Raw genomic sequence first — 26,208 nt, forward strand, 5'->3', positions numbered from 1 at the left:
TGTCATTTCATAATGGACATCATTCACCATTAACAGATGCTGGCTTTTAAACTGTGTGCTGATAACAAACCTGATGCTCGCTCTTCTCTTTAGCCTGGAGACAGAGCATCGATGATTCCCATAATGCATCTCAAAGTTCTGATAGGTCACTCCACAGCAGAGTTCCATTTTGCCTGGGTCCCTTTTCAACTTTGTTGTACAAGAAATTGTGTATATAGAGCAATTTCTGTCTACATTTCACAGATTTTAAAATGGATTGATCCATCATCTTAATACTTTTATAATTCTGGTAATATAATACGATTATGATAATTCAGATCAGAAGCCTTTAGCCCGTCCAGCTACCATGGCTTGATTGTAGCAGTTTTGCTGAGTCATTGAGGGGATGTTGACAGATGGTCCAAGTGGAGTGATCTTGAGGCCCTCCCTCCCACAGCTCAGCACTGCACGTGCCAAAGGCCCAGCACACTTGAATAATTTATAACACCTATTTATACAGCCAGTGTAACCGACCCTGTCCACTGACACGTCTCTCTCTGTGCGTTTGTTCATGCGTGTGTTCTCTGCAGTACAGTATCACTTCATATTCCTGTTACAATGCACAGTGGTGTTTTTGTGTAGCCTATTTAATTAAAACGTTTTAGATGACGTCTAGATAACGAAGTGTAATCTTCACGTGCTTTATCCAAGGTGCACCCTCTGAAACAGCCACTAAATGTATTTATTCACTTTGGCTTTAGGGATTCTCTCACTTGTCTTGTAGCCAACTCACAACCAGCGTGGCTTCTTCACCTGTCCTTCCTGCACTTTTCTGCTCAGTGTATAGCTACTCTTGTAATAATCTAGTCCGTTTACTGCTCTGGCGACCAGGATTACTGAATTGGAGGCCCAGCTTTGCACTATTGCGAAAAACTCATAGCCAGGCTCCTGTATTCAGTGTGACTGTTGTTAGCATAGCCACCATTAGCTCTCACCCCAGCAGATTGTCCCAAGCAGCCAGGAAAGCATGATAGCTGTGTGACTGTGAGGAGGGAGCATAGCTCTAGACATAAAGATCTGGATGGCCTCTAATTACCTGCTGCTAAATTCAGATAAAACTTAGGGCATTGTATTAAGCCCTAAAAATCTTAGAAATGTGTGTGTCTAACCAGATTCTTACTCTGGATGGCATTACCTTGGCCTCCAGTAACACTGAGGAATCATGGAGTTGTTGTTTTTTTTTACCAGAATATGTGTTTCATTATGCATATTAAGCAAATATGCAGGAATATATTAAGCAAATATATTCTTTTTTTTTTTCTTTTTTTTTGCAATATCTCTAAAAGTGGAACTATCCTGTCTCAGAGTGACACTGAAAAACTAGTTCAAGCATTCGTTACTTCTAGGCTGGACTACTGTAATTCATTATTATCAGGATGTCCTAAAAACTCCATGAAAAGCCTTCTGTTGAAATGAAATGCTGCAGCGAGAGTACTAACAGGGACTAGAAAGAGAGCATATTGGCTTCTCTTCATTGGCTCCTCCTGACCTAATTTCACAATTTAAGGAGGACAAAGTTAATAGATTTAGTCCCCCAAAAACATATGTACCTGGACCATACACACCGTTATTAGACCATTACCAACAGCTACTTTCAGTACCATTGATATTTATTTAGTCTTTTTCTCCAATTGATCTTTCTGAGTTAACTTCAGTTATTACTTCCTCCAAACCATCAACATGTCTTTTAGACCCCATTCCTACAAGACTGTTCAAAGAAATGCTACCATTAATTAATGCTTCAGTCTTAAATCAACCTATCTCTAATAATCAGCTATGCACCACAGACCTTCAAGCTGTCAGTAGTTAAACGGTTTCTTAAAAGGCCATCTCTTGACCCAGCTGTCTTAGCTAATTATAGGCTAGCCTTCATCTCCAACCTTCCTACATCTCAAGAATTCTTGAAAGAGTAGTTGCCAAACAGCTTAAAGATCATCTGCAGAGGAATGGCTTATTTGAAGAGTTTCCGTCAGGTTTCAGAGCTCATCACAGCACAGAAACCACTTTAGTGAAGGTTACACCCAATCTTCTTATGGCCTTTGACAGTGGACTCGTCTCTGTGCTTGTCCTGCTAGACCTCAGTGCAGCGTTTGATGCTGTTGACCATATCCTTTTAGAGTGATTGGAGCATGCTGTAGGTATTACAGGTAGTCCGCTGCAGTGGTTTGTATCATATCTATCTAATAGACTCCAATTTGTTCATGTAAATGGAGAGTCCTTTTCACACACTGAGGTTGATTATGGAGTTCCACAGGGTTCAGTGCTATAACCAATTCTGTTTACATTATACATGCTTCCCTTAGGCAGTATCATCAGAAGACATAGCATACAGTGGCTTGCAAAAGTATTCGGCCCCCTTGAACTTTCCCACATTTTGTCACATTACAGCCACAAACATGAATCAATTTTATTGGAATTCCACGTGAAAGACCAATACAAAGTGGTGTACACGTGAGAAGTGGAACGAAAATCATACATGATTCCAAACATTTTTTACAAATAAATAACTGCAAAGTGGGGTGTGCGTAATTATTCAGCCCCCTGAGTCAATACTTTGTAGAACCACCTTTTGCTGCAATTACAGCTGCCAGTCTTTTAGGGTATGTCTCTACCAGCGTTGCACATCTAGAGACTGAAATCCTTGACCATTCTTCTTTGCAAAACAGCTCCACAACTGCCCTGTGTCGGCCTCAGATGTTGTCTAAGAGAATATTGGGAGCAACAACACCATGAAGTCCAAAGAACACACCAGACAGGTCAGGGATAAAGTTATTGAGAAATTTAAAGCAGGCTTAAGCTACAAAAAGATTTCCCCAGCCTTGAACATCCCACGGAGCACTGTTCAAGCGATCATTCAGAAATGGAAGGAGTATGGCACAACTGTAAACCTACCAAGACAAGGCCGTCCACCTAAACTCACAGGCCGAACAAGGAGAGCGCTGATCAGAAATGCAGCCAAGAGGCCCATGGTGACGAGCTGCAGAGATCTACAGCTCAGATGGGGGAATCTGTCCATAGGACAACTATTAGTCGTGCACTGCACAAAGTTGGCCTTTATGGAAGAGTGGCAAGAAGAAAGCCATTGTTAACAGAAAACCATAAGAAGTCCCGTTTGCAGTTTGCCACAAGCCATGTGGGGGACACAGCAAACATGTGGAAGAAGGTGCTCTGGTCAGATGAGACCAAAATGGAACTTTTTGGCCAAAATGCAAAACGCTATGTGTGGCGGAAAACTAACACTGCACATCACTCTGAACACACCATCCCCACTGTCAAATATGGTGGTGGCAGCATCATGCTCTGGGGGTGCTTCTCTTCAGCAGGGACAGGGAAGCTGGTCAGAGTTGATGGGAAGATGGATGGAGCCAAATACAGGGCAATCTTGGAAGAAAACCTCTTGGAGTCTGCAAAAGACTTGAGACTGGTGCGGAGGTTCACCTTCCAGCAGGACAACGACCCTAAACATAAAACCAGGGCAACAATGGAAAGGTTTAAAACAAAACATATCCATGTGTTAGAATGGCCCAGTCAAAGTCCAGGTCTAAATCCAATCGAGAATCTCTGGCAAGATCTGAAAACTGCTGTTCACAAACGCTGTCCATCTAATCTGACTGAGCTGGAGCTGTTTTGCAAAGAAGAATGGGCAAGAATTTCAGTCTCTAGATGTGCAAAGCTGGTAGAGACATACCCTAAAAGACTGGCAGCTGTAATTGCAGCAAAAGGTGGTTCTACAAAGTATTGACTCAGGGGGCTGAATAATTACGCACACCCCACTTTGCAGTTATTTATTTGTAAAAAATGTTTGGAATCATGTATGATTTTCGTTCCACTTCTCACGTGTACACCACTTTGTATTGGTCTTTCACGTGGAATTCCAATAAAATTGATTCATGTTTGTGGCTGTAATGTGACAAAATGTGGGAAAGTTCAAGGGGGCCGAATACTTTTGCAAGCCACTGTACATGTTCACTGCTATGCAGATGACACCCAACTTTATCAGATTGTGCCTTTATGGATGATCTGATATCCTTGTGTCGGTGTTGTTCCCACATCATCATAATAAATGTTGTTCCAGGTTCAACATTGCAAGTGACCAATCACATTGTTGTGACGTCATACTTTTGCAAGCCAAGCGATTCATTCATTTATGAAATTCCAATGTTGCAAGGACAATATGTGTAATGCTTACCGTTTATTAAAGAACAGTATACTGAAATGCAAAAAATTCAAATTGCTGGATCGGCGGATAGAGGCGGTTTCTCGCAAGTTAAATAGATTTTTTTTTTTAAGGTTTTTTTTTCTTTTTTTCCCAAAGACGCAAAAGTATGACGTCACAACAATGTGATTGGTCACTTGCAATGTTGAACCTGGAACAACATTTATTATGATGATATGGGAACAACACCGACACAAGGATATCAGATCGTGCCAACTTTATCTACCCATGAAGCCAGATAACACACACCAATTAGTTAAACTGCAGGACAGACACAAAGACCTGGATGACCTCTAATTTTCTGCTTCTAAATTGAGATAAAACTGAGGTCATTGTATTCGACCCTGAAAATCTTAGGTATATGGTAATATGGTAATCAGACTCTCACTCTGGATGGCATAACCTTGGCCTGCAGTAACACTGAATGAGGACATGCAGTAAAAGCTTTAGTATAAGTTAGTAGTGTGCGTTACCACAGATAACATTTTCGCCCCGATACCAAGTAAAATTCAGGTTGGTATTAGTGATACTGATCAGATCCAGATACTCTGTACAAAAACTTGATGTGTTTGGAAAATCAAAATTAAAAAGTTGTGTATTTCAAACTTCACCTTCGTAATGAATACAAGACATTAGACTTGTTGTTTTTATTGTTTAATTATAAAGAAATATCCTATAAGAAATCAAAAACCTAAAAAGTTATTACCTACATTTTAAAATATTCAATTAACAATCAAAAACAATAGCTCCTGTCCTGCATCACCAAAGAACTCTGCAAGTGACATCTATCAGTGATGACGGTCATCATCAATAGACAGCCGTATTTCCCATCTCACTCTGTCAGGCGGAAGAAGTAGTAGTTCCTACCAATCATTTAGACAGTCCCAATAATAGTTACTTTCCGCTGTGTTCCTGTTAATCATAAACAAACAAATTTACCCCAAATACTAGTATACGTGCAGAGGGCTGTCTTGCAGATGTCCTTTGTTCTACTTCAGGTTAATAAGAAGGCAATCAATGCAGTTAATATAATACACTGTATACCCAGGGAGGATGCCAATGGGACACTATTGTGCACAGAAGGGAGCTTCTAGTATTTTTAACAGCTACACAAAGTAAAGAATGTGACCTGTGTCTGTAAGCCAGTGTTCCTTTTTTTTTATTGCCTTTGATTTAAGCAGGAAGTGAAACTCTTGTTATTTCGGAATGTTTTTGCAAGGGTGTCCTGGAGAATGTTTTCGATGGCAGGAGAAACCAGAGTCCTGCAAAGAAGCCTGCAAACTGTCAAAAGAAGGGCCTTGTCTGGGTTGGAATTTCGTATTGTCTTGCTGCGAGGCATTATTATTAGCAAATGAGTCACTTTTGATGCTGTATAAAATGTGTGAATGCAGCAGTTTTTAAATCTTAAAATCTATTAAGTTTGATTAAAATAGTACAATTACAGCAAATGTTCAAACTGAGAAATCTTCATTCATGTACTTATTTTGACCATTTCATTGGGAAGAGAAAAACCTGGTTGCCTCAACCTGGTTGCAGCAAGAAGTTCCATGGTTCAAACCTCAGTTGAGCCCTTTCTTTGTAGAGTTTGGATGTCGTTCCTCTGTCTGTGTGGGTTTCCTCTGGGTTCTCCAGATTCCTCTTCTTAGTATCTGAATATTAGGTTAACTGGTGATGCAGCACCAGCATTTCGCTTTAGAGTACGTTTACTTCTACTTGTTGCTGACTTTGATTCAATTTTTTGTGCTTCTAAGGAACCCTTTGAGGATGGCTTTGCCAACGGTGATGAACTTACACCAGCTGAGGAGGCCGCTGCTAAAGAAGCAGCTGAGTCAAAAGGAGTGGTCAAGTTTGGCTGGATTAAGGGGGTGCTGGTAAGTCAAATTTTAATTATTGCTTTGTTACGTGTGTGCAGAGTGAGGAATATGCCGTCTTGTGATTTAAAAACTAAGTATGTCATTCTGTTAAGCCAATTAACACTGACCTTTAAGTCATTCAAGCACAGAAAAGGCACCTAATCCAGGGGATGAATGAATTTTGTCTACATATAACAGACAACTACGCAAAGAACCAACTTTAAATTCAAATTTTAGGCCTTCATCAAGGTGAACCCTGACCCTGATGAAGGCCACAAGCCGAAACGCGTTGGTCAGTCAATAAAGTTGTTCCTCTTCCCTTTAAGTGTTGCTGGATTCCCAGCATTGTGATGTTTTGTTTTGTTTTGTTTTTTCATCCTCTCCACGCACCTTCAAAGCAGGTGAAGTTGTGCCAGAATTTTTTGCCTGCACTTTAATATCCCCAAAACAAATAATAGTTGTATAAAAACAAGGTGATTCCTAAAGAGCCTTTAGCTGAAAATCTGGAATATCTACTGATGGTGTGCAGTGTGCCCTTAAACATTTGAGGAAACTGGAAAAGTGCATAACAAAAAAAGATTTGCCAGCCCTACAAAACTATCTTCAATAGATGAACAGTAAGTAACTGAAAGTCATATCTTTAAGAAATAGGAAAATAAATCCAGCAAAGTCTTGACACAGGACCCAGCTGGCCCTTCAAAACTGTTCCTGAAGACTAAGTTAAATGATAAAGTTCAGGCTGTGTGTGGGTGTTGTTTGTTTGTTTTTTCTCTACCAAATATTGACCTTCAGTCTTGTTAGTTGTAAAAAGGCTCAAGTGCTTACATGTTTCACTTATTTCCTAGTTTGTTAGTTTTTTAAATCAAAGTATAAAGAAGGAAGGATGCATGCGTTTGAACAGGACTTTAGCTGCGGAGAAAGTTGGACCTAGTTTTCTTTACAATATTGCTTCAGTTCATGCACGTTACTTTTAAGGTACTGCCATACTAATTTAATAAGGTAGTGAGCTGGACTTTTAATGGACCATTGCAACACCTTGACTGGCAGTACGAATGAGAGGTTTGTGGTAATATTTTTATTTTTACAAAGGTGGCAAAGTGCATCCCCACTTTAGTGACAGTTGTCCAAAGGAGTCTTGTGGTTAGTGCAAATTCAACTTTATAAACCTAAGCTGCCAAGTTCTGTTAGACAGAAGAGGCTTTCTCCGAGGAACTGTTCCAAACAAGCCTGCCTTGTTCAGTCTTTAATTGTACTAAAATTCTAACTGAGGCCTGTAGAGTCTGAGATGTAGCTTTTTGTTTGGAAATGGTCTGACAGCCTGTTATATTTGCCACATGTGCTGCAGACAGTGATGAAAAATAACAAATTCCATGTAAAAACCAAAAATATTTCTAAAATAGTCCAACCACTGAAGTTTGCATTGTGTTCTTAAGAAAATGTTTTCTTATTGGTACATGTCAGATAGCACAAATTAATACTGATATATCTGCTATAGTCCAATATGGGCATCAGTTGGCTGTACTGCGTTTTCCATTCTGTTCTGTACTTTATCTGCAGTCCACTTACTATTATTGTCTTTCACCAGCCCAGGCAGTTCATAATTGTCTGGGCATAATTGTGGCATAACCGTGGTTCAGGGGTTGGGAAGCTCATCTGTAACCGGAAGGTTACCGGTTCGATCCCCCAGCTCTCTCTGTCGTGGTCGTTGTGTCCTTGGGCAAGACACCTTACCCTACCGCCTACTGGTGTTGGCCAGAGGGGCCGATGGCGCGATATGGCAGCCTCGCTTCTGTCAGTCTGCCCCAGGGCAGCTGTGGCTACAATTGTGGTTTGCCTGCACCAGTGTGTGAATGTGAGAGTGAATAAATAGTGGAATTGTAAAGCGCTTTGGGTGCCTAGAAAAGCACTATATAAATGCAATCCATTATTATTATTATTATTATTATTATTATTATTATTATTATGCTAGTGATTTTAACCATTGAGGGTAAAAATGGACATGTTTGAATCTAGTAAGCGGTTAAATGATTATTCATGTTGATGTGTCTGGATATTGTCATCCTACTTCTGTTTTAATATGAGAAAGTGTTACTTCCTCTGTAATATAAACCTTGGCTTCTAATAACTTTTATCAAGTATTGTCTTCACGTTTTCTTTGTAAAATGTGATCCTCGCTGATTCCTACTGGGGAAGGGTGTTGCTTATGGAGTCTGTGTGAGGAATTTTAAGTGTTTTTAAATGACATTCTGCCAGAGGGGTAAAAACTGCTTTAACCTACAGTGCGAGCTCTGTATACAAAATGTGAAGTTTTTTTGCAGTCACAGGCAACAAGCACTGAATAGGGATCTGGTGTTCGATAAAATCTTTGGTTTATCACATTGTCAGAAGAAGAACTTCCACAGACTTGGTTAACAGAAATCTGTTTTCACTTTAATGTTTAATGTTATCTGCTCAGTTTTTGAACTCACAGAATATTTTTTTGTAGCTTAGTTTATTTATATTTAATGAAAACAAAAGGGCTCATATTCATTGCTATGTGTAAATAAGAACAAGCTTGTTGAACTTTGCAGTACAAATTTCAACAAGCATACAAACAAGCAACCTTACGAACCATATGCAAATGTTTTAAAATCTTTTTCTTTGATATTATATGTTACTGTAATAACTAATGGTGAACAAGTGCTTATGTAATGGCATTAGTAATGAATTAGTACCAGCTTGAACATGATATGATCAGTTTTAGATCCAGTTGTTTGTAGTCAACCCCCCTCCCCTGAGTGAGAGAGACTGTTTTTTACTTGGTTTTATTTGTATAAAAGGAAAAAACAAAAAAAACATTCAAAACTAGATTTGTTTTATTGACAGCGATTGACTGTCTGTGACGTAGTGCAGGTTTGGAGATTTATTATTTTAGTGAAGTTAAAAAAATGTTTAGTATTTAACTTTCTGTACTTTAATATAGACTGACAAATGTGTTTTTTTTGTTTTTTTTGTTTTTTTTTTTTAAATGGCGTCAACAGTAACACTTCTTCATCTCTGTAGGTACGCTGCATGTTGAACATTTGGGGTGTAATGCTCTTCATTCGTATGTCCTGGATTGTGGGCCAGTCTGGAATTGGTAAGTAGAAAGCTGGCCAACTTAAAGAGGGTCACCTGTAAAAAGGGGTTTGAGCTCAGTTTTCCCCAGCTGTCAAAAGTAAATGTTGGATGGTAGAAGAGTCCTTATTCTATTTTTATTTAATCTTTCTAATCTAATCTTTCATAATTTTTATTCTAGATTACAGTCAGAGGTGCAAGTGTTTCACTACATCTTTTTCAGTTATAATAAGAGACCATAACTGACCGCTGCTCCTCCTTCACACATTTCCTTTATGACCTGATGGGACTGCTCAGTCAAAATCAAGCCCATGTTGGTATTGGGTCATTGACATTTTAAGGCGCTTAATGTGGAATCTGTTTGCATCCACGTTAGCATTAAAATGAGAGCTAGAGTTGTCATGATACTAGAATTTCAAGCCAGATCCTGATAGCCAAGGAAATACTCGGTACCCGTTTTCATTTCTTGAAAATGTTAACTTTAATTATAACTTTGGTTTAACAAAATAAGTATTTACAATTACATTAAGTCATTTCATTTGTACAGATGGTTTACAGAAGGTAAAATGTATTTTAAAACATTCTAATGAACAAAGATTAAATAACACATAAATTATATAATTATTGTAGAGTATTATGGAAAAGTTAAAAATTAATTTGGAAAAATGAATAGTAGTGTAGTATTAGTCACACACAAATAAAGAATATATAAAAACACAGAGTACTTACTGCAAAAGATTGAACCGGTCACTCCCTGCATTATAAAACTGACCACACAGCAAAATAAGGAATCCAAATTAATAAATTATTGTAAAAGTAGGAAGTTTTAAGCTCGTTTTCTTGTCCACATCTGCAATATCTCCCTCTCTCTTTCTCGCTTATCCAGCATTCACACTGCTGCACGTTTACAGTCTGCAACTCCTTATATCTTCAGCTTTGCTCTTCAAACCTGAAACCTGTCTGAATTGGCTCCTCTGATCCAGATTTTAGTTCTCCACACTCTAGACCAGACATCTGAAGGTAATTTTATATTATTGGTCACAAACAATAATTGTTTGTGCTAATAGTTAAATGGCCGTTATTAATTTTAGTATCAAATAATATTTTGGAAAAATCTAATTGGAACAAATCATCACTTTATAAAAACAGGGAGGAAACTTTGAAATGGTTCTCTCAAATCTATACAAATTAAACCATAAAGATAGTGGGTAAAATAAACATTGAACACATTACCAATCTAAGTAAATGTATTTCTAAGGCATAGAAAGTCATGACTCCAGCTCAAATAAGCATGATTTAGAAAGCAATCCTGCCACTTAGTGCAAATTAATATCTGCTGGTTCAGTCCCAGCTGATGGCCTATATAAAAGTCTCTCCAAAATACAAGGTGTCACGGAAGAAACATCTTTTGATGGGTAAAAATAAGCTCTCTCAAGATGTTTGTAACCTTATTATTGTAAAACGTGATGATAGCATTGGTGCCAGAAGAATTTCTAAAGGCCAAAATGTGAAAGTGGAAAGAACATTGTTTCAACCTAAACCAGCCACAACCAGGTGCTCCCCACAAGATTTCAGACAGAGGTGTGAAAAGAATTATCAGAAGAGTTGTCCAAGAGCCAAGAACCACTTGAGCCAGAATCAATAGTTACAATTGTTTCAAAGAAAACCATCAATAATGCACTAAACCGCCAAGGCCTGTATGCTTGCTCACCACGCAAGACTCCACTGATTGCATGGTGGAAAAAGCATGTTGAAGTGTGTTTAAAGTTTGCTGAAAAAGATGGAGGCAAGTCTGTTTAATTTTGGGAGAATCTAGTCTGGTCAGATGGGACCAAAATTGAACATCATGGTGTGGGGCTGTTTTTCACTACATAGCACTAGCACGCTTCATGGAACTGAAGGAAGGATTAATGAAAAAAATGACTGAGCTGTTCTTAAAAAAAAAAAAAAAAAAAAATGCAGCTTCCATCTACCAGGGTTATGATAAAAAATGAAACAAGGTTGGCTGTATTATTAAGTATTACTTTCCAGAAAACCTAGCAAGGTGCATGTCTCATTGCCCCTTGTTTATTGACATTTTTGTGTTCATCACTCTTTCTCTGCTAGCTCATACTCAGCTAAGCCCAATATTCCTAGCCCCCTGGCACTTGTTGATAATTTTCCACTTTGATGTGAAATATCACCACAACGTGAGACATGCGACAGACATTGCTGCATTGGCTTGTCCTGTTACTTTTTACAGAGACATGAGAGTGATTGGAAGGGCTGCTAAAAACTGTTAAGTATTATGCATTTTTTTTAAATTCAAGTGTTTTTGGAGTTCATGATGTGGTCTCTTCTGCAGCTCTTGCCTGTGTGATCGTCGCCATGGCTACAGTAGTGACAACCATCACTGGCCTCTCCACCTCTGCCATTGCCACCAATGGATTTGTAAGGGGAGGTATGTTTTACTTGACTGAATGACTGACTTTGCATGACTGACTTTGCATGACTGAACTTTTGCTAACACTCCCTGCTATTTTCAGGTGGAGCATATTACCTGATTTCAAGAAGTCTTGGCCCAGAGTTTGGAGGCTCTATTGGTCTTATCTTTGCCTTTGCCAATGCAGTGGCTGTTGCCATGTATGTGGTGGGCTTTGCTGAGACTGTTGTGGAACTTCTGATTGTAAGTCTTAGGATTTCACATTGAATTCAAGAAAGCTGATAATTGCAGCTGATCAGTGATCAGCAGGAGTGGGCTGTCCTGGCATCATTGAGAGAGAAAAGCACATATCAAAACACTGTTTGCTGATCATTGTCATTCAATTTACCAAGTCCTTGTATTGTATCTCAGGGTATGGATGCCGTCATGACAGATGAAGTCAACGATATCAGAATAATTGGCACCATTACAATAATCATTCTTCTGGGCATCTCTGTAGCAGGAATGGAGTGGGAGGCCAAGGTATGCACAACATCCCAATTCATAAAACATGAATGTAGCCAAAGTAGTGACACTCATTGGTTGTAAAATTTGTTTTTATAAAGTCTTAAGTTCGGTCTTATTGTGTGCATGTATGATTGTGTTGGTGTTGGGAGGTAGGGGGTCCACACAAAAATCAAAATTTGAAGGTAACATGAAAAGCTTCAGTTTACATTGTTGGCAAGCTGTTAGCAAGTTTCGCAAGCTAAACCAATACAGGACCACACTCCAAAATTTGGCAACTTAGAAAGCTGGAAAATGTTTGTAATTCTGTTGCTGCTTACACTAGTGATCTCATACTGCCTTCATGGGGTGTTTTGTTTTTTTGTCCTTTGGGTTTTTTTCCCCCCTCTAAACTGAACAAGCCCATGTTGGTGCATGATGTGCCCGTGTGCTTGCCTCTGTTCCAATGTTGTTAATTTTGCTTGATGCTGGAAAGCTTGTAGAGTGAGTTTTTCAAAGCATGGCAGGCAAAAATGGTTTTATTGCTATATTTATGTTATTGCTGTGTTATTAAAGTAGGGTCTTTATCTTACAACATAAAGTATCTTGAGACACGAGTTGCTGTGAATTGGTGCTATATAAATAAAACTGAATTGTATTGAATTTTACTATGAAAGCTGTGGTAACTTGTAATCGGTACATCGCAATTCCAAATACTGAAGACACCAAATCATCCCAGACCAATGTTTACATGAGACTCAGACAACCCTGCAGATATACTGCAGGTGTAGTCGATTTAACTACCACACATTAATACACTGGTTTTAATTGCTTCCTATAGGCCCAGATCTTCTTACTCGTCGTCCTTGTCACAGCCATCTTCAACTATTTTATTGGAAGCTTCATTCCTATGAAATCAAAGGAAGCTAAGGGATTCTTGGGCTATGATGGTAGGATGTTTGTTGTTTGTTTTTGCTAAAAAAAAAAATTTAAGAAACACCTCATTAATACCGCCTCATCAATCTGAGAGCTCATGTTGGCTTTTACACTGCTGTGTCACAGTTGGCCTTTGGTCTTTTTTTTTCTGTCAGCTTCAATAATGTGGGAGAACATGGGTCCAGACTTCCGAGGAGAGACGTTCTTCTCTGTGTTTGCCATCTTTTTCCCTGCCGCCACTGGTATTCTGGCTGGAGCCAACATTTCAGGAGACCTTGCTGTAAGTCATATGCAACCATGTGATGAATGTTTATATAGTGTCAAACCAAGTAAAGGTTTACTTTGTAGATTGTACTGTGCAGGTGAATATGACTATGCTTCCACTGATTAAGGCTGTTGAAAACAGTTTTCCAAACAACTTTGGACGTCATAGCGTTGAATTGGCTGTAAGATGTGATGTACTCATCTTAAAGCCTTGTATGCAGTTATATATTGTAATCTTAAAACGTTGTTGTGGTTGGTTGTTGCAGGACCCACAGATGGCCATCCCCAAAGGGACCCTTCTAGCCATATTAATCACAGGGATAGTCTACCTGGGTGTTGCTATTTCAACAGGTGGTGTATAGTACCTGCTAATAAACTGCATTTTTGCAAGGTTGTCACATCCTTTTTAAATACAAAGTCTAATTTGTGCATAATACTTTTTGAAAACTAGGCTCCTGTATTTTGAGAGATGCCAGTGGAAATGTGAATGACACAATCAGTTCTCAGTTCATGGCAAACTGTTCCACTGCTGCCTGCAAATTTGGCTATGACTTCTCTACCTGCAAGAATGAGGATACCTGCCGCTATGGACTGCATAGGGACTTCCAGGTATCAAATGAGTCTAAAAAAATATGAATGTTAATGTTTTTGTTGTTTTTCTTAATGTAGACATCTAACTTTTCAATTGACATCTTTTGTTCAGGTTATGAGCCTAGTTTCTGGTTTTGGGCCCGTCATCACTGCTGGCATCTTCTCTGCCACTCTATCCTCAGCGCTGGCCTCTTTAGTTAGTGCACCTAAAGTTTTTCAGGTAAGATCAGATCCAAGCTAAAGTACTGTATATAATAAATTGCGGTATTGAATGATGCAAAAATGTAAAGTATTTAGTTTTTCTTTTAGCGTTTGATTATAAACGGCTTAAACTCCAGTGAGACAACACAAAGGTCTTTGTTTCCGCAGGCTTTGTGTAAGGACAACATCTATCCTGGCCTGCAAATGTTTGCCAAAGGCTACGGCAAGAACAATGAACCCCTACGAGGATACATCCTGACCTTCGGTATCGCTCTCGGCTTTATCCTCATTGGTATGGCTTCACTCATTGCTTGCTTGCTGATTGCTTTTCATACTTGATCGCATACAACCGTACAAAAATATTAGTTGGAAATTAAGAGCACCATGGTTCTCAGAACCCTTGTTCTCTTTTGTGAGAACCAGTGTTTTCATGCAGTGTTTGTTCTAAAAAGAAAAAACCATGCTGCACCTGTGCACTTACCCCTAGCTGCATTTAGAATGATGTCATGATACTAGAATTTTAATTTTGATATCTATATCCAGAAAAATACTCTATACCAAAGGGAGACTTTTGACCCCATGCTAGAACAAAAGAACTAATGGCGAAGAGGTCATTTCTTAAAAAAGTTATGTTGTCAGCTTTCTAAAATACAGCAGGTAAAATAGCTAAATAGGTAAATATATTTCTAAAGGTGCTATTGACAAGATGTTCTCATCAGATGTTGGTGACAAACCTCCAATCCACACTTTCAAAGAAACCCTGTGTGATCTCCAAGTATTAAATACACTTACTGAAGTCTGTTTAATACTTCAAACCACGCCTTTGTTGGCGATGACAGCTCAAGGTGCCTCCTGTACGGGGAAACTAGTCGTATGCATTGCTCAGATGTGATTTTGGCCATTCTTTCATACAGTCTTGTTTGCATGTGTGGACTGGATGGGTTGTTGCCGATAACTGGTGAGATTTCATGTCAGTAGCACCTTTAGAAATATATTTACTTTGAAAACTGATGATGTGTTCAATACTTACTTTACCCACTTTATATTTTAAAACCTATAATCGCATGAAGTTTACACAGTAAAACCTAACAAGTCTAAATATTGTAATTATTGTAGAAGAAGAACATTATGGAAAAGTTACAAATGAACTTTGGATAACGTGTAGTATTAGTTATGCTAGAATAAATATTTCGAAACAGAGGGCTTGATGTGAAATGGATTGAACCAGCAAACAATAAAATAAAATATAATGACACATAATGATAACACGTTGTAATAAATTGTTGTTAGAGTTTATTGTCTTGTCCACATCTGCAACCTCTTGAGTGGACCTGGAGGGCCTCTCTCATCCAGCACTCACACTGCTCAGCCCCAGTTTGCAGCTGTATATTCGCACCTCCCCCTCTTTAGGCCTGAAACCCACCTGATTCAGCTGCTCTGCTCCACATTTCATTCTTTGTTTGCTTGAATTGACACAAACAGGATCATTACTGCCCTCTGAAATTCATCCTAAGGTGTTGTTAGTTTTATGATCATTTACTACTTCAGTTGATAGTGTTGCTTTTACAGACTAGTGAACTAAATTGATATTAATACAACTGTTGTTGAAAACTTTACCTTTTTAGATGCCTAAATATTTAAATTTTTACAGTAATGGCACACTACATGACCACATGCTGGAGTCAGCAGCAGCAGATATGTTTATTGTGTTCATCCTGAGAGTTTGAGTGTTTATTCAAAAGTGTTTGTTTTGACTGGACATAAAATCACAGGTGAAATTTTTAACTTTTCTGAGTTGACTGGTGCTTTTCTTCTTGCAGCTGAGCTGAACACTATTGCACCCATTATCTCCAACTTTTTCTTGGCATCCTATGCCTTGATCAACTTCTCTGTGTTCCATGCCTCACTGGCTAACTCACCAGGTAAGATCAGTACATTTAGAAATGGGAGAATCTAAGCATAATAAAGTGCTTGATCAACATATTAAGCCAATAGAGGAAGTTATTGTAATTCCAATCCAGATTGTAAAAAGCAGGCATTCATGTCAATAGTGTTTTGTTTTAACAGTTTATTGGATGAAGTCTTTTAAAAACCAGTTACTTGTTTGCAATGAGACTGTCCTGATGTGTAGAGTGCCTCCAAGACCTTGAAGCCACCTCATAAGAGAAGTCATTTACACTGCCAGTAGATGACATACCAGAGGTTGGGTGGTTATATACATTTAGGCTTAGAAGTTGATGCATTTTAGACAAAGAAAATTCAATTCGGACAGTTGATCATAAATATAGAAGGCATATTGTCATTTAATGTTGTAACAATATTGGGACAGTACTGTTAGGCTTACACAAGAAGGTAGGTGATGTCTATCTGTTTCCTCAAATGTTAGTCTTCGTCAACCACAAAGGGCTAGCCAAATGAAAGTTGTTTTTAGACTATTTACCCCCACTTGTCTGAAAGAAGAACCTCAAGTCAAAAATCTCAAATTGCCCATAATGGTAGATTTTCAAAAATAGCTGATACTCACTTTCTTGTTTTTACTTCTTACTTCTCTATGGTAATTCAGCCATGTGGTGCAGTCTGTAGTATTTGTGGAAAAAATGTGTGGGACATCTGATGTAATTAGCTGTTAAGATTAGTAACCATCAATCTTAGGTGGGATAAGATACAGTCTCCTGCTCCCTTGCTACCAATCTCTCCATTCTAGTGACTAAAGTCTCAGAAACTCATACATCTCAAAAACTGAACAAATAGATTCAGCTACTGATAAGTGAAAGTTCTCTTTTTTTTCTTTTTTCTTTTTTTTTTAACTAATTTTTTGAAGTCATACTTTGGCTGTAGACTGATGACAAATTCAGTGATGTGGCTGGCTGTAGCTCAGGAGGTAGAGCAGGTCATTTACTAACTGGAAGGTTAGTGGCTCGATCCCTGGCTGCTCCAGTCTGCAATCTGACAATTTTTGGCCAAGATACCAATTCCAAGTTGCTGTCCAATGTATCCATCGGAGTAAGAATGTGTGTGTGTGAATGTTAGTTAGAGAACACTTGCATAGAAAAAAAGCACAGGGAAAAGTGAATGAGGCAAGTTGTATAAAGCACTTTTAGTGATCATGTAGAGTAGAAATGTCCCATATACGAATCAGTTCACTTACCATTTATTGATGGCGTATATTGAGTTCTGTGCTCTCCCCCTCTCTCTACACCCCCTCCTCTCTCTCTATACACACACGCACAAACACGCACACACACGCACACACACACACACACATATATACACATATATACCAAAGCCTTAGCAGAACTGCAGGTACAGATTATTTTTCTCTTTCCAATTCCTCCAGGAGGTCATAAAATTACGTGGACCTAAATGGTACATGACTCATTTCGAGAGTACAGAAACAGTATGATGGTGTAATAGATTTCTCTCTTTAGAACACAAACATTACTTTCAGTTCAGGGCCACTTCAAAATTGTTCAGGGCCAATTACTTTCTAATTTCTGGGACTCCTAAAATCCCTGCATAGACTCAGGAACGACACTGTCAATGTACCCTTTATGTCCTGTTTTTTAAAGACTCTGTCATTGTGTAACCAAGCACACACCAACTGTATCCCATCACTAAAATCCCACCCACTAGTCTAGTTTCTGTACTGTTCAATGAATGAATATGGTCCCTAATGTCTCGTATAACTTCTAGTAGACCTTTAACTCATTCTTTAACCCAAACATATGCCTAGCTCCATCTGAAACATTATCCCTCCTCTCTAACAGCAACATTGACTGTTTCTTTGAATGGAGGCTGACTCAACATTTCCTGTTCTTTAACCTCCCAGATTGCTGGTCATATTTAATTTGTTCCCAGCTGAAGTGTCTGAAAAAGAACTTCTACTCAGCCTTAACTGAATTTCATTAAGTTTTCAGCTCTAATTTCTGCACATAATACCCAAACTGTAACAACTGAAATCAAAAAGTTTTGTGACTGCTCCAATAAAAAGCAAAAGCCCTTGTCACCTTGTACACTGATACAGTGACTGATGCAGTCAGTCCTACTGCTTTACTTGGAGTGCTCAGTGTTATCATCTGGATTTCCTTCACTATGTGGGAATTGCTGTTGACCTGATGAGCCGCCTTTGGTTTTGGCTGCAGATCATCCACTAAGGGCTGCAGTGATGAAGAATCTAGAGTTGCTTTTAAAGTCCATGCTCGTGGAATTCAACACACTGACTCTTTTGCTCTCATGCTATAAATTACAAATGCAAATAGTCACAACAAACATAACATAAGCTTTCATTGCCAAAAGTTACAGTAAGGACCTGTTTCATGCACATGACAATGTTCATACTGGAGCAGTTATGTAACTTTTTGTTTGCATCTTATATGTGACTAGCACTCTTTTTGTAACATTTTAAATGTATTTTGCTATTTTGTGACTAATTTGCATCAATGTTACAGGCTGGAGACCTAGCTTCAAATACTACAACATGTGGGTTTCACTTGCTGGAGCAATTCTCTGCTGTGGGGTGATGTTTGTCATCAACTGGGCAGCTGCCCTTCTTACAAATGTCATTGTTATGGCTCTGTATATCTATGTCAGTCACAAGAAGCCAGGTGAGTTGGAGAGCATGCCATATTTTGGCCAAAAATTCCTCACTTTTCTTTATGGAGTAAAATAATTACCAAGTACCAATATGATATAAAAATATAAATATTGGTTGTCATTTAGTTAAACTGAGTTTTATTAATGTAGCACCACTTCACAACGACAGTTGTCTCAAAGACACTAGGAAGAAGTTAAGATTAGTTAACTATGTTAACTAATTAACTATGATTTAAGATAACATGCTGTGAAGTATTTTGATAATAAGCAGAGTGTTCTATCCACAGTATGGTGTTTAGCCCTAACCTGTCACTGCCTGTGGTCTGTTAAAGATTTTTCTTTTTAAAAAGGAATTTCTCTTTCCCAATCTTGCCAAGTGTCTGCTGATAGGGCATCTTATAGAATTTTGCAATTTTTTGTATTCTTGTATTAATGTAGGGTCTCAATTTACAATATAAAGCACCTTTAGGCAACTGTTGTTGTGATTTTGTGCTGTATAAATACAATTTTATTGTATTAATTTGTAGGAGATGTTCTGTGGTTTTGTTGTTGTTGTTGTTATTATTATTATTATTATTATTATTATTATTATTATTATTATTATCATCTTCTAAGCGTAAGGAATATGTTGCATTAAATTAATTGGTTAATTTAAAGGTCCCTGCACATCTCAGTCTTTTATGGAACCTGTACATATCTCTGGCTTTTCCAAAAATGAGGTGTTCATTGTTTACCTTCGTGTGAAAATTGCAAACAGAAATAATATAAATTCATAAATTGGGTGGACAGTAGTGTAGTGGTTAGTGTTTTTTACCTTTCAGCAAGGAATCTGTTTGTGCTCAATCATCCACGTAAGGAAACTCCAGAAAATTGATTCTTTTTATCTGGATGTTGCGTGTTCAATAGGAGAAATGCTTCCAAGTGGCCTCTTGAGTCTTGACTGACTGCAGATTTCCCTAACAAATATAAATTTTTATTATACATTTGCACAACGATGAAAACTAGCAGCACTGACTAACAGTGAGACAGTTTCATGATCATTAATATGCAAATAGTTGGAAGTAGGGGAATGGCTACAATCACAGCATTGTAAGATGCTACAATAAAGAGTGAGCCCCATCCCTACAGATACAGCCATGAGGGAAGCTGAAGAACATCATATCAAAAAGGCCCTGAGTAAATGTAGCTATCCCAGCTGGATATATGTTAAAGGTACCTAAAGAATGCTCCAAGTGATCCAGGAGAGATGAAAGGCAAATTGTTTCTCAAACTGAAAATGCTACATCCAGATGAACAGAATCAACTTTCTGGGATATCAGCCAAGAAGGTTCTGGTTTTGAATCCATAATCTGACTGGGGCAGCTCTTTAAACTAAAAGCTGGCTATACAGTTCTAAACACACCTGTGAGAACACTCAGTTTGACATGCAGCTACACATACACCAGGCCTTTTCACTGACGTTAACACCACATGGGTCAGGTAGCCTTTAGTCCAGCAATCTGACCCATAAACACACTTGCTAAGTCCACTGTGTTTCTGCCTGCATGTGTCCTCCCTTCCAGATGTGAACTGGGGCTCATCGACCCAGGCTTTGACCTACCACCAGGCCCTGACCCACACTCTGCACCTTAGTGGAGTGGAGGACCACATCAAGAATTTCAGGTACCAAACACAAACGTGATTGTTAAAGCTGAACCAATCTTACCTGCCAGTGTAGATGGCATCTGAGTTATGGAAGCACAATATTGTTGCTCACCATGCTTGATAAACACTCAAGCTCGGTCCACATATAAAGCTATTGCTTGATAGCTCTCGGTTGGACGCTTATGGACATCTGGTTATGTTATCCTCTAATCTATTTTTCCCCAACTGGGTTTTTAGTTACTGGGTTTTCTTCATTCCCAAAGTCTCTTTAAACTTCTGTCAATTGTTTATCTCGTGTTGTGCTAGGTTTAGCTCAGCTGCTATGCAGTGATTTTGACGTGGCACCATGTGTCGCACGACACATTCTTTGTGGTTCTTCAGTCAGTCGTTCACCTCTGGATTTTTGTAGATTGAGCAGAACAAAATTTGACATGATGATGATAATAATGTCAAGTTATTAAACTCCTGTTAGTTGAGCATCTTATCACCCAGCCACAAATGGCAGTAAATAGTCAAACGTCTAAAATAAACGTAGTGTTTCATGAAACAATTATAATTTTTTTACCATCATATGGGGGGAAAGTAGAGACTTTTTGGAGAGGAGATAATTAATTTTCAAATGTACTTGTGTATCATTCATGAACTTGAAATCATCTACTGCAGGTAAACAAACGTTGCCATTATTTAGATATACGGTCTCATGTTGTGCGCATGTGTTCATTCTCTTAAAGCTTGCACACGTAACAAACAGTAATTATTTATGGATTTACTGGACATTACTCATGGCAGAAAACCATGAAGGAGATTAAAAGACTGAATCTTCAGAATTCCCGAAAAAGAAAAAAATATTTTTTTCTCTTGCCTCTGTATTGTGTCCAATAATCCTGTCATGCTTTGCATATTTGCATATTTGTTCATTACTCTGCTTCTGGTGTCTGACTGTATATGGGTGTGGGTGTTTGTGTGTTAAGAAGACTAAAGGTCACTGGGAAGGTCAAATGAAAAGGTGGCTACACATAAAGCATAAAATCAAATAATTCTGTAAACTTGGCAAAAGATGGCATCCCTTCTCTGCTTTTATAGATGTGGTAAAGGATGATGCAGATGCTGACTTAGTGGATGTTTTCTCTCATATGTGTCTTATTGCAGACCCCAGTGTTTGGTGATGACTGGTTATCCCAACTCTCGTCCTGCCCTTCTGGATCTGGTCCACAGTTTCACCAAGAATGTAGGCCTGATAATCTGTGGCCATATTCGCACGGTGAGCAGATGTCATTTGGCTTGTTTTTTTTTTTTTTTTGTTTGTTTGTTTGTTTTTTGCTACTGATGAATTGGCTGTCAAATTGCTCTTTAAAAGTCCATTTTTAGCTAGATTCATCGAGTGCTTCATCAAACTGTTTAAAGCACATAGCACTGATTAGCAGGTAATCTAAAAGAAGACTTTGATAAGCTATGGGAGCCTCTGGATTTGGCTGCATCGGTGGTTCTTAAACTGTGGGATGTGGAGCCAATGGAGGTGGGGCAACCAGGAGAAAAATGTGAAATGTGTATAAGGTGTTTTCATATCGTGGTGAGGACATCTAATTGACATAATGCTTTCCCTAGCCCCTTACTCTACTCATCAAAAATCAATGCCCAAACCTAACCCTTAGCCTCAACCTTACCTTAACCTAATTGTAACCCTGACACTAAAACCACATTTTGAGCATGGAAAAACTCATTCAAACTCGTGGGGATGTGAAATTTGTCCCCATAAGTGAATGTTGGTCCCCACAAGTATAGTGGGTCACCAGTTTTCTGTCCTCACATGCTCACACACACACACACACACACACACACACACACACACACACACACACACACACACACACAAAACCAAAGAAGATTGATTAATGTACCTGCGCATTTTCGAATGTTTGTTCCAGGTGTCATGTTTATTTTTCTTGCAGGTGCATCAGTTGGCGACACATTGTGCATTTCTATTTTTTTACTCAATCCTTTTATTACGTTTTGGCTGGTGGTGGTGACTTTTTTTTCTAGAAAGCAATGGAAAAAAAATATTTAAAAAATTTTACGACAGCATGAAGTAAACGATAGAGTACAATGTGACGTTTTAATATCGTCATCCAATATATATCGTCATATCGCACAGCCCTGATGTTGCACACAAAGCTAGTGAACGATTTAGAATAGCCTGGTCTTTTGTATTTCCAAAATAAGTACTGCAGAGTACTGAACGAAAAAGGCACAAAAGCAGGCAGAGATTCAGAGCAGCATTAAATTCTTCTGTTTAACTTTCACACGTCAAATGTTATTGAATTTAGCATCTTGTGATCTTTGAAACTTAGATTTGTGGTCATTTGTTCTACAATACCAACACTGATAAATTTAAGGCTGTTGGATTAATTTGGCCTTCTGTCTCCATAGGGCTACAGAAGACCAAACTTCAAAGAGCTTGCCACAGATCAGGCACGCTACCAACGCTGGCTGCTGAAGAACGAGACCAAAGCCTTCTACACGCCAGTGTTTGCTGAGGACCTAAAACAAGGCTGTCAGTACTTGCTTCAGGTAGGAAAACTAAATTCTATTCAGAGTTGTATGTTACTTCTTAACTCTTTGCACGGAAGCATTGTTCAAGTACTTTTTTGTGTGTTTGTTGGGCCGAGCCATCTGTAGTAGAGGTTGGGGCATAATACTTGAACTGGTAAATACTGTTGTACATTAATAGTAAGTTTAACTGCCTAATATTTCTGACAATGACTAGACCAGTCATGCAGATCCATGATTGAAACATTAAATCTAGGAAGAATTTTTATCTGGTATGTTAGGCCATAACTATTAATCCCAAAATACAATGAAAAGGAACACATGCTTACTAAGAAGAGTGACTCACCCAGACGCTGTGACATAAACAGCAGCACTAACTGGAAGATGATTTTTAAAAGACTGTCATTTCCTTAAACAGATGTGTTCCTGGTGAATTAAGTTGAGTTATGTAAAGTATATTGGGATCTTAAGCATTATGTACAGAAATAACTGAAAATCTGGATAAAACTATAAACACTCAAGAGCATAGCAACAAGTTTTTAAGATTAAGACAGTGAGCTGAAGCTAATGATTATTTGATGCTAAAAAAATAAAGCTTAGTCCTTTTAAAAACTGTAAGTGGTGGCAGGAAGGTCTACTGGATGGGTCAAGTAGTGGGTGCTCCATCGCTTTTGAATTCCCATTGTGTCTGGAATGGGGCAATAGCTCTTGATCAGAGCTAACCTGGAACAAATCCATTCAGTGCAAATTAAAAAGAACATTTACTTCACTTGTGAGGAGAGGTCAGCACAGCTCAGAGATGTGGTGTCTCAATAAAAAGGCATAAAATTGCATAAGGTAGCCCAGGTGAGCACTCCTTGCATTACTGTAGTGAAAATGAGACTGTGGTTATTTTCAGGACTGAGGAGTAAGGTGCCTGGAAGTAATTATTCACACATTATTTGCTATCGGTAACCAACTTGAGAGTGGATAACATGAGTCTCCTTTAAGATTGGGCCCATAACCCAAGTGACAAGCCGAACACTGTATGGACTGAACTGTTTTTATTTCCTGCTCCACACTCATAGTTTTGCTTATTCTTTGGAAATCAGCCACATTTAAGAAATGATTAATCTGTGATTCCTGCTCCTGGTCCAATCAAGGCTGCTGGTCTTGGCCGCCTCAAACCAAACACCCTTGTTCTGGGCTTCAAGAATGACTGGAGGGATGGGGACATGATGAATGTGGAGACTTACATCAGCATGATCCAGTAAGTAGAATAATCCAAAGAGAAGAAAAAAATTATATAAAAGAAAAAACACTGTTTTCTTTCGACAAGTCTTCACTGTGTTCCATGGTATATCCAATGCTGTGGAAATTTTATACCCTTCTTGTGAAGAAATATTTTCAATACTGAGTTCACTTTGTTGCTTTGTAAGCGCTCTATAAACCCTGAGTTTTGCTGTTGTACGCAACTGGGTAAATGACAGGAAACTCCTACTAGGACAGCTGGATTTTACATAGGACTAATCAGTCTCTTTAATTTTTGGCAAGTGTGTACCCAAGAAGACTAAATGCTGTGATTAAATCAAAAGGTGCTTCAACAATTTTGCTGTTGAAACTAATAAATCAGAATCGGAAAGCGTTTTATTGCCAAATGTTGAGCAGGTTTACAACATTAGGAAATTGCTGCGGTACTTAGTGCAAAACATACTGTAAGACAACACTTTAATTTTTATGTTTATTTAGAGTGCTAAGCAGATAGCTATATACATGAATGCAGGTGATGATCAGTGCAAAAATGGAACAGATGCAGAGAACACCGTTATAGGGTCATGTGTTTGTCGTGGGAACAGTCATATGGTTATTGTTCATGAGTTCAACAGCAGAGGGGAAGAAACTGTTCTTATGGCGAGAGGTTCTGGTTCGAATGGACTGGAGCCTCCTTCCTGAGGGGAGCAGGTCAAACAGACTGTGTCCAGGGTGAGAAGGGTCAGCTGTGATCCGAGCTGGACGCCCCAGTGTCCTGGAGGTGTACAGGTCCTGCAGCGATGGGCATCTGCAGCCAGTCACCTTCTCAGCAGCGCGCACAACAGGCTGCATTCTCTGTTTGTCCCTGATGGTGGCTTCAGCATACCACACAGTGATGGAGGAGGTGAGGATGGACTCGATGATGGCAGTGTAGAATTGCATCATCATCCGTGTTGGCAGGTTGAATTTCTTCAGCTGCCTCAGGAACTACATCCTCTGCTGGGCCTTCTTTATGACGGAGGTGATGGTGGGCTCCCACTTGAGGTCCTGGGTGATGGTGGTACCCAGGAGGCGGAATGAGTCCACAGTGGTGACGGGGGGGTGTCAGTCAGGATGATGGGGGGGGAGTGGGGCTGTGTGCTTCCTGAAGTCCACAATAATCTCCACTGTCTTCTGGGCATTCAGCACCAGGTTGTTGTGGCTGCACCAGGACACCAGACGTTCAACCTCGCTCCTGTAGGCAGACTCATCCCCGTCCGAGATGAGTCCAATAACGGTGGTGTCATCTGCAAACTTGATTAGCTTGACAGACTGGTGGGTGGAGTTTCAGCAGTTAGTGTACAGGGAGAAGAGCAGAGGAGAAAGAACACAGCCCTGAGGGGAGCCGGTGCTGATGGTCCGGGAGTCCGAGACATTCTTTCCCAGCCTCACATGCTGCTTCCTGTCTGTCAGGAAGTCAGTGATCCACCGGCAGATGGGACCAGGCACATTCATCTGGGAGAGCTTGCCTTGGAGATGGTCTGGAAGGGTGGTGTTGAAATAAACTAATATTTCATAGTTTAATGGTGAGCACACGTATGCAACCAGCTTATTGTACGTTTTATATTTTTCATATATTTCACCCTAACAGATTTGTTTATTTTTCAGTGGTATAGGTTCTTGGTAACATAAAGGGTACAATTGGAACATTCTGGGAGCCGCTAAGTTCCCTCACCATATTTGAAAACAGTGGCTGGGAAGGATGTCTCTTACAACTAATCCTGTTTTGTGCATGTCGCTGAATGCATAGTACCCCAAACGTGGAGGAGAAGAGAACTCAGGCATTTGCGTGCTGTCAGCAGGACCACTGGAGCAGCTCGTTATAAGCTAACATTATGCCAGTTAATTTTGGGCTCGAGTGTCATAAAAATCACACTTTTGCCTAAACAGTTTCATTACAATTTCACTGGGTATGATGGTTCATTCTTTAGGAATCTGAGTCCAGCAATGTTGGATCCACTTCAGAGAAAGTTTCACTAACACTCACTCACATATTTGGCTGTTTGACCTCAGGAAATCACATGATGGGGTGGGGCTAGGTTTCACAGTGAGTT

The 26,208-nt window shown here is 39.1% G+C and overlaps 1 protein-coding gene across 2 annotated transcripts in view; it reads left to right on the forward strand.

Moving 5' to 3' along the window:
* Positions 1-26,208, forward strand: part of slc12a2 (solute carrier family 12 member 2) — a 62,510-nt gene that overhangs the window by 19,691 nt on the left and 16,611 nt on the right. For both annotated transcript variants that reach the window (XM_063477852.1, XM_063477851.1), the window contains exons 2-18: positions 6,007-6,126; positions 9,151-9,226; positions 11,549-11,644; positions 11,730-11,869; positions 12,038-12,148; positions 12,951-13,059; positions 13,201-13,325; positions 13,576-13,660; positions 13,761-13,918; positions 14,013-14,120; positions 14,270-14,393; positions 15,922-16,023; positions 18,550-18,705; positions 20,257-20,356; positions 21,488-21,599; positions 22,766-22,906; positions 24,028-24,134. In XM_063477852.1, coding sequence (XP_063333922.1) covers positions 6,007-6,126; positions 9,151-9,226; positions 11,549-11,644; positions 11,730-11,869; positions 12,038-12,148; positions 12,951-13,059; positions 13,201-13,325; positions 13,576-13,660; positions 13,761-13,918; positions 14,013-14,120; positions 14,270-14,393; positions 15,922-16,023; positions 18,550-18,705; positions 20,257-20,356; positions 21,488-21,599; positions 22,766-22,906; positions 24,028-24,134 — 1,970 coding nt within the window. The remainder of the gene's footprint in view (positions 1-6,006; positions 6,127-9,150; positions 9,227-11,548; positions 11,645-11,729; positions 11,870-12,037; positions 12,149-12,950; positions 13,060-13,200; positions 13,326-13,575; positions 13,661-13,760; positions 13,919-14,012; positions 14,121-14,269; positions 14,394-15,921; positions 16,024-18,549; positions 18,706-20,256; positions 20,357-21,487; positions 21,600-22,765; positions 22,907-24,027; positions 24,135-26,208) is intronic.

Source organism: Pelmatolapia mariae, linkage group LG7 (genome assembly GCF_036321145.2).
Source record: "Pelmatolapia mariae isolate MD_Pm_ZW linkage group LG7, Pm_UMD_F_2, whole genome shotgun sequence".
NCBI lineage: Eukaryota > Metazoa > Chordata > Actinopteri > Cichliformes > Cichlidae > Pelmatolapia > Pelmatolapia mariae.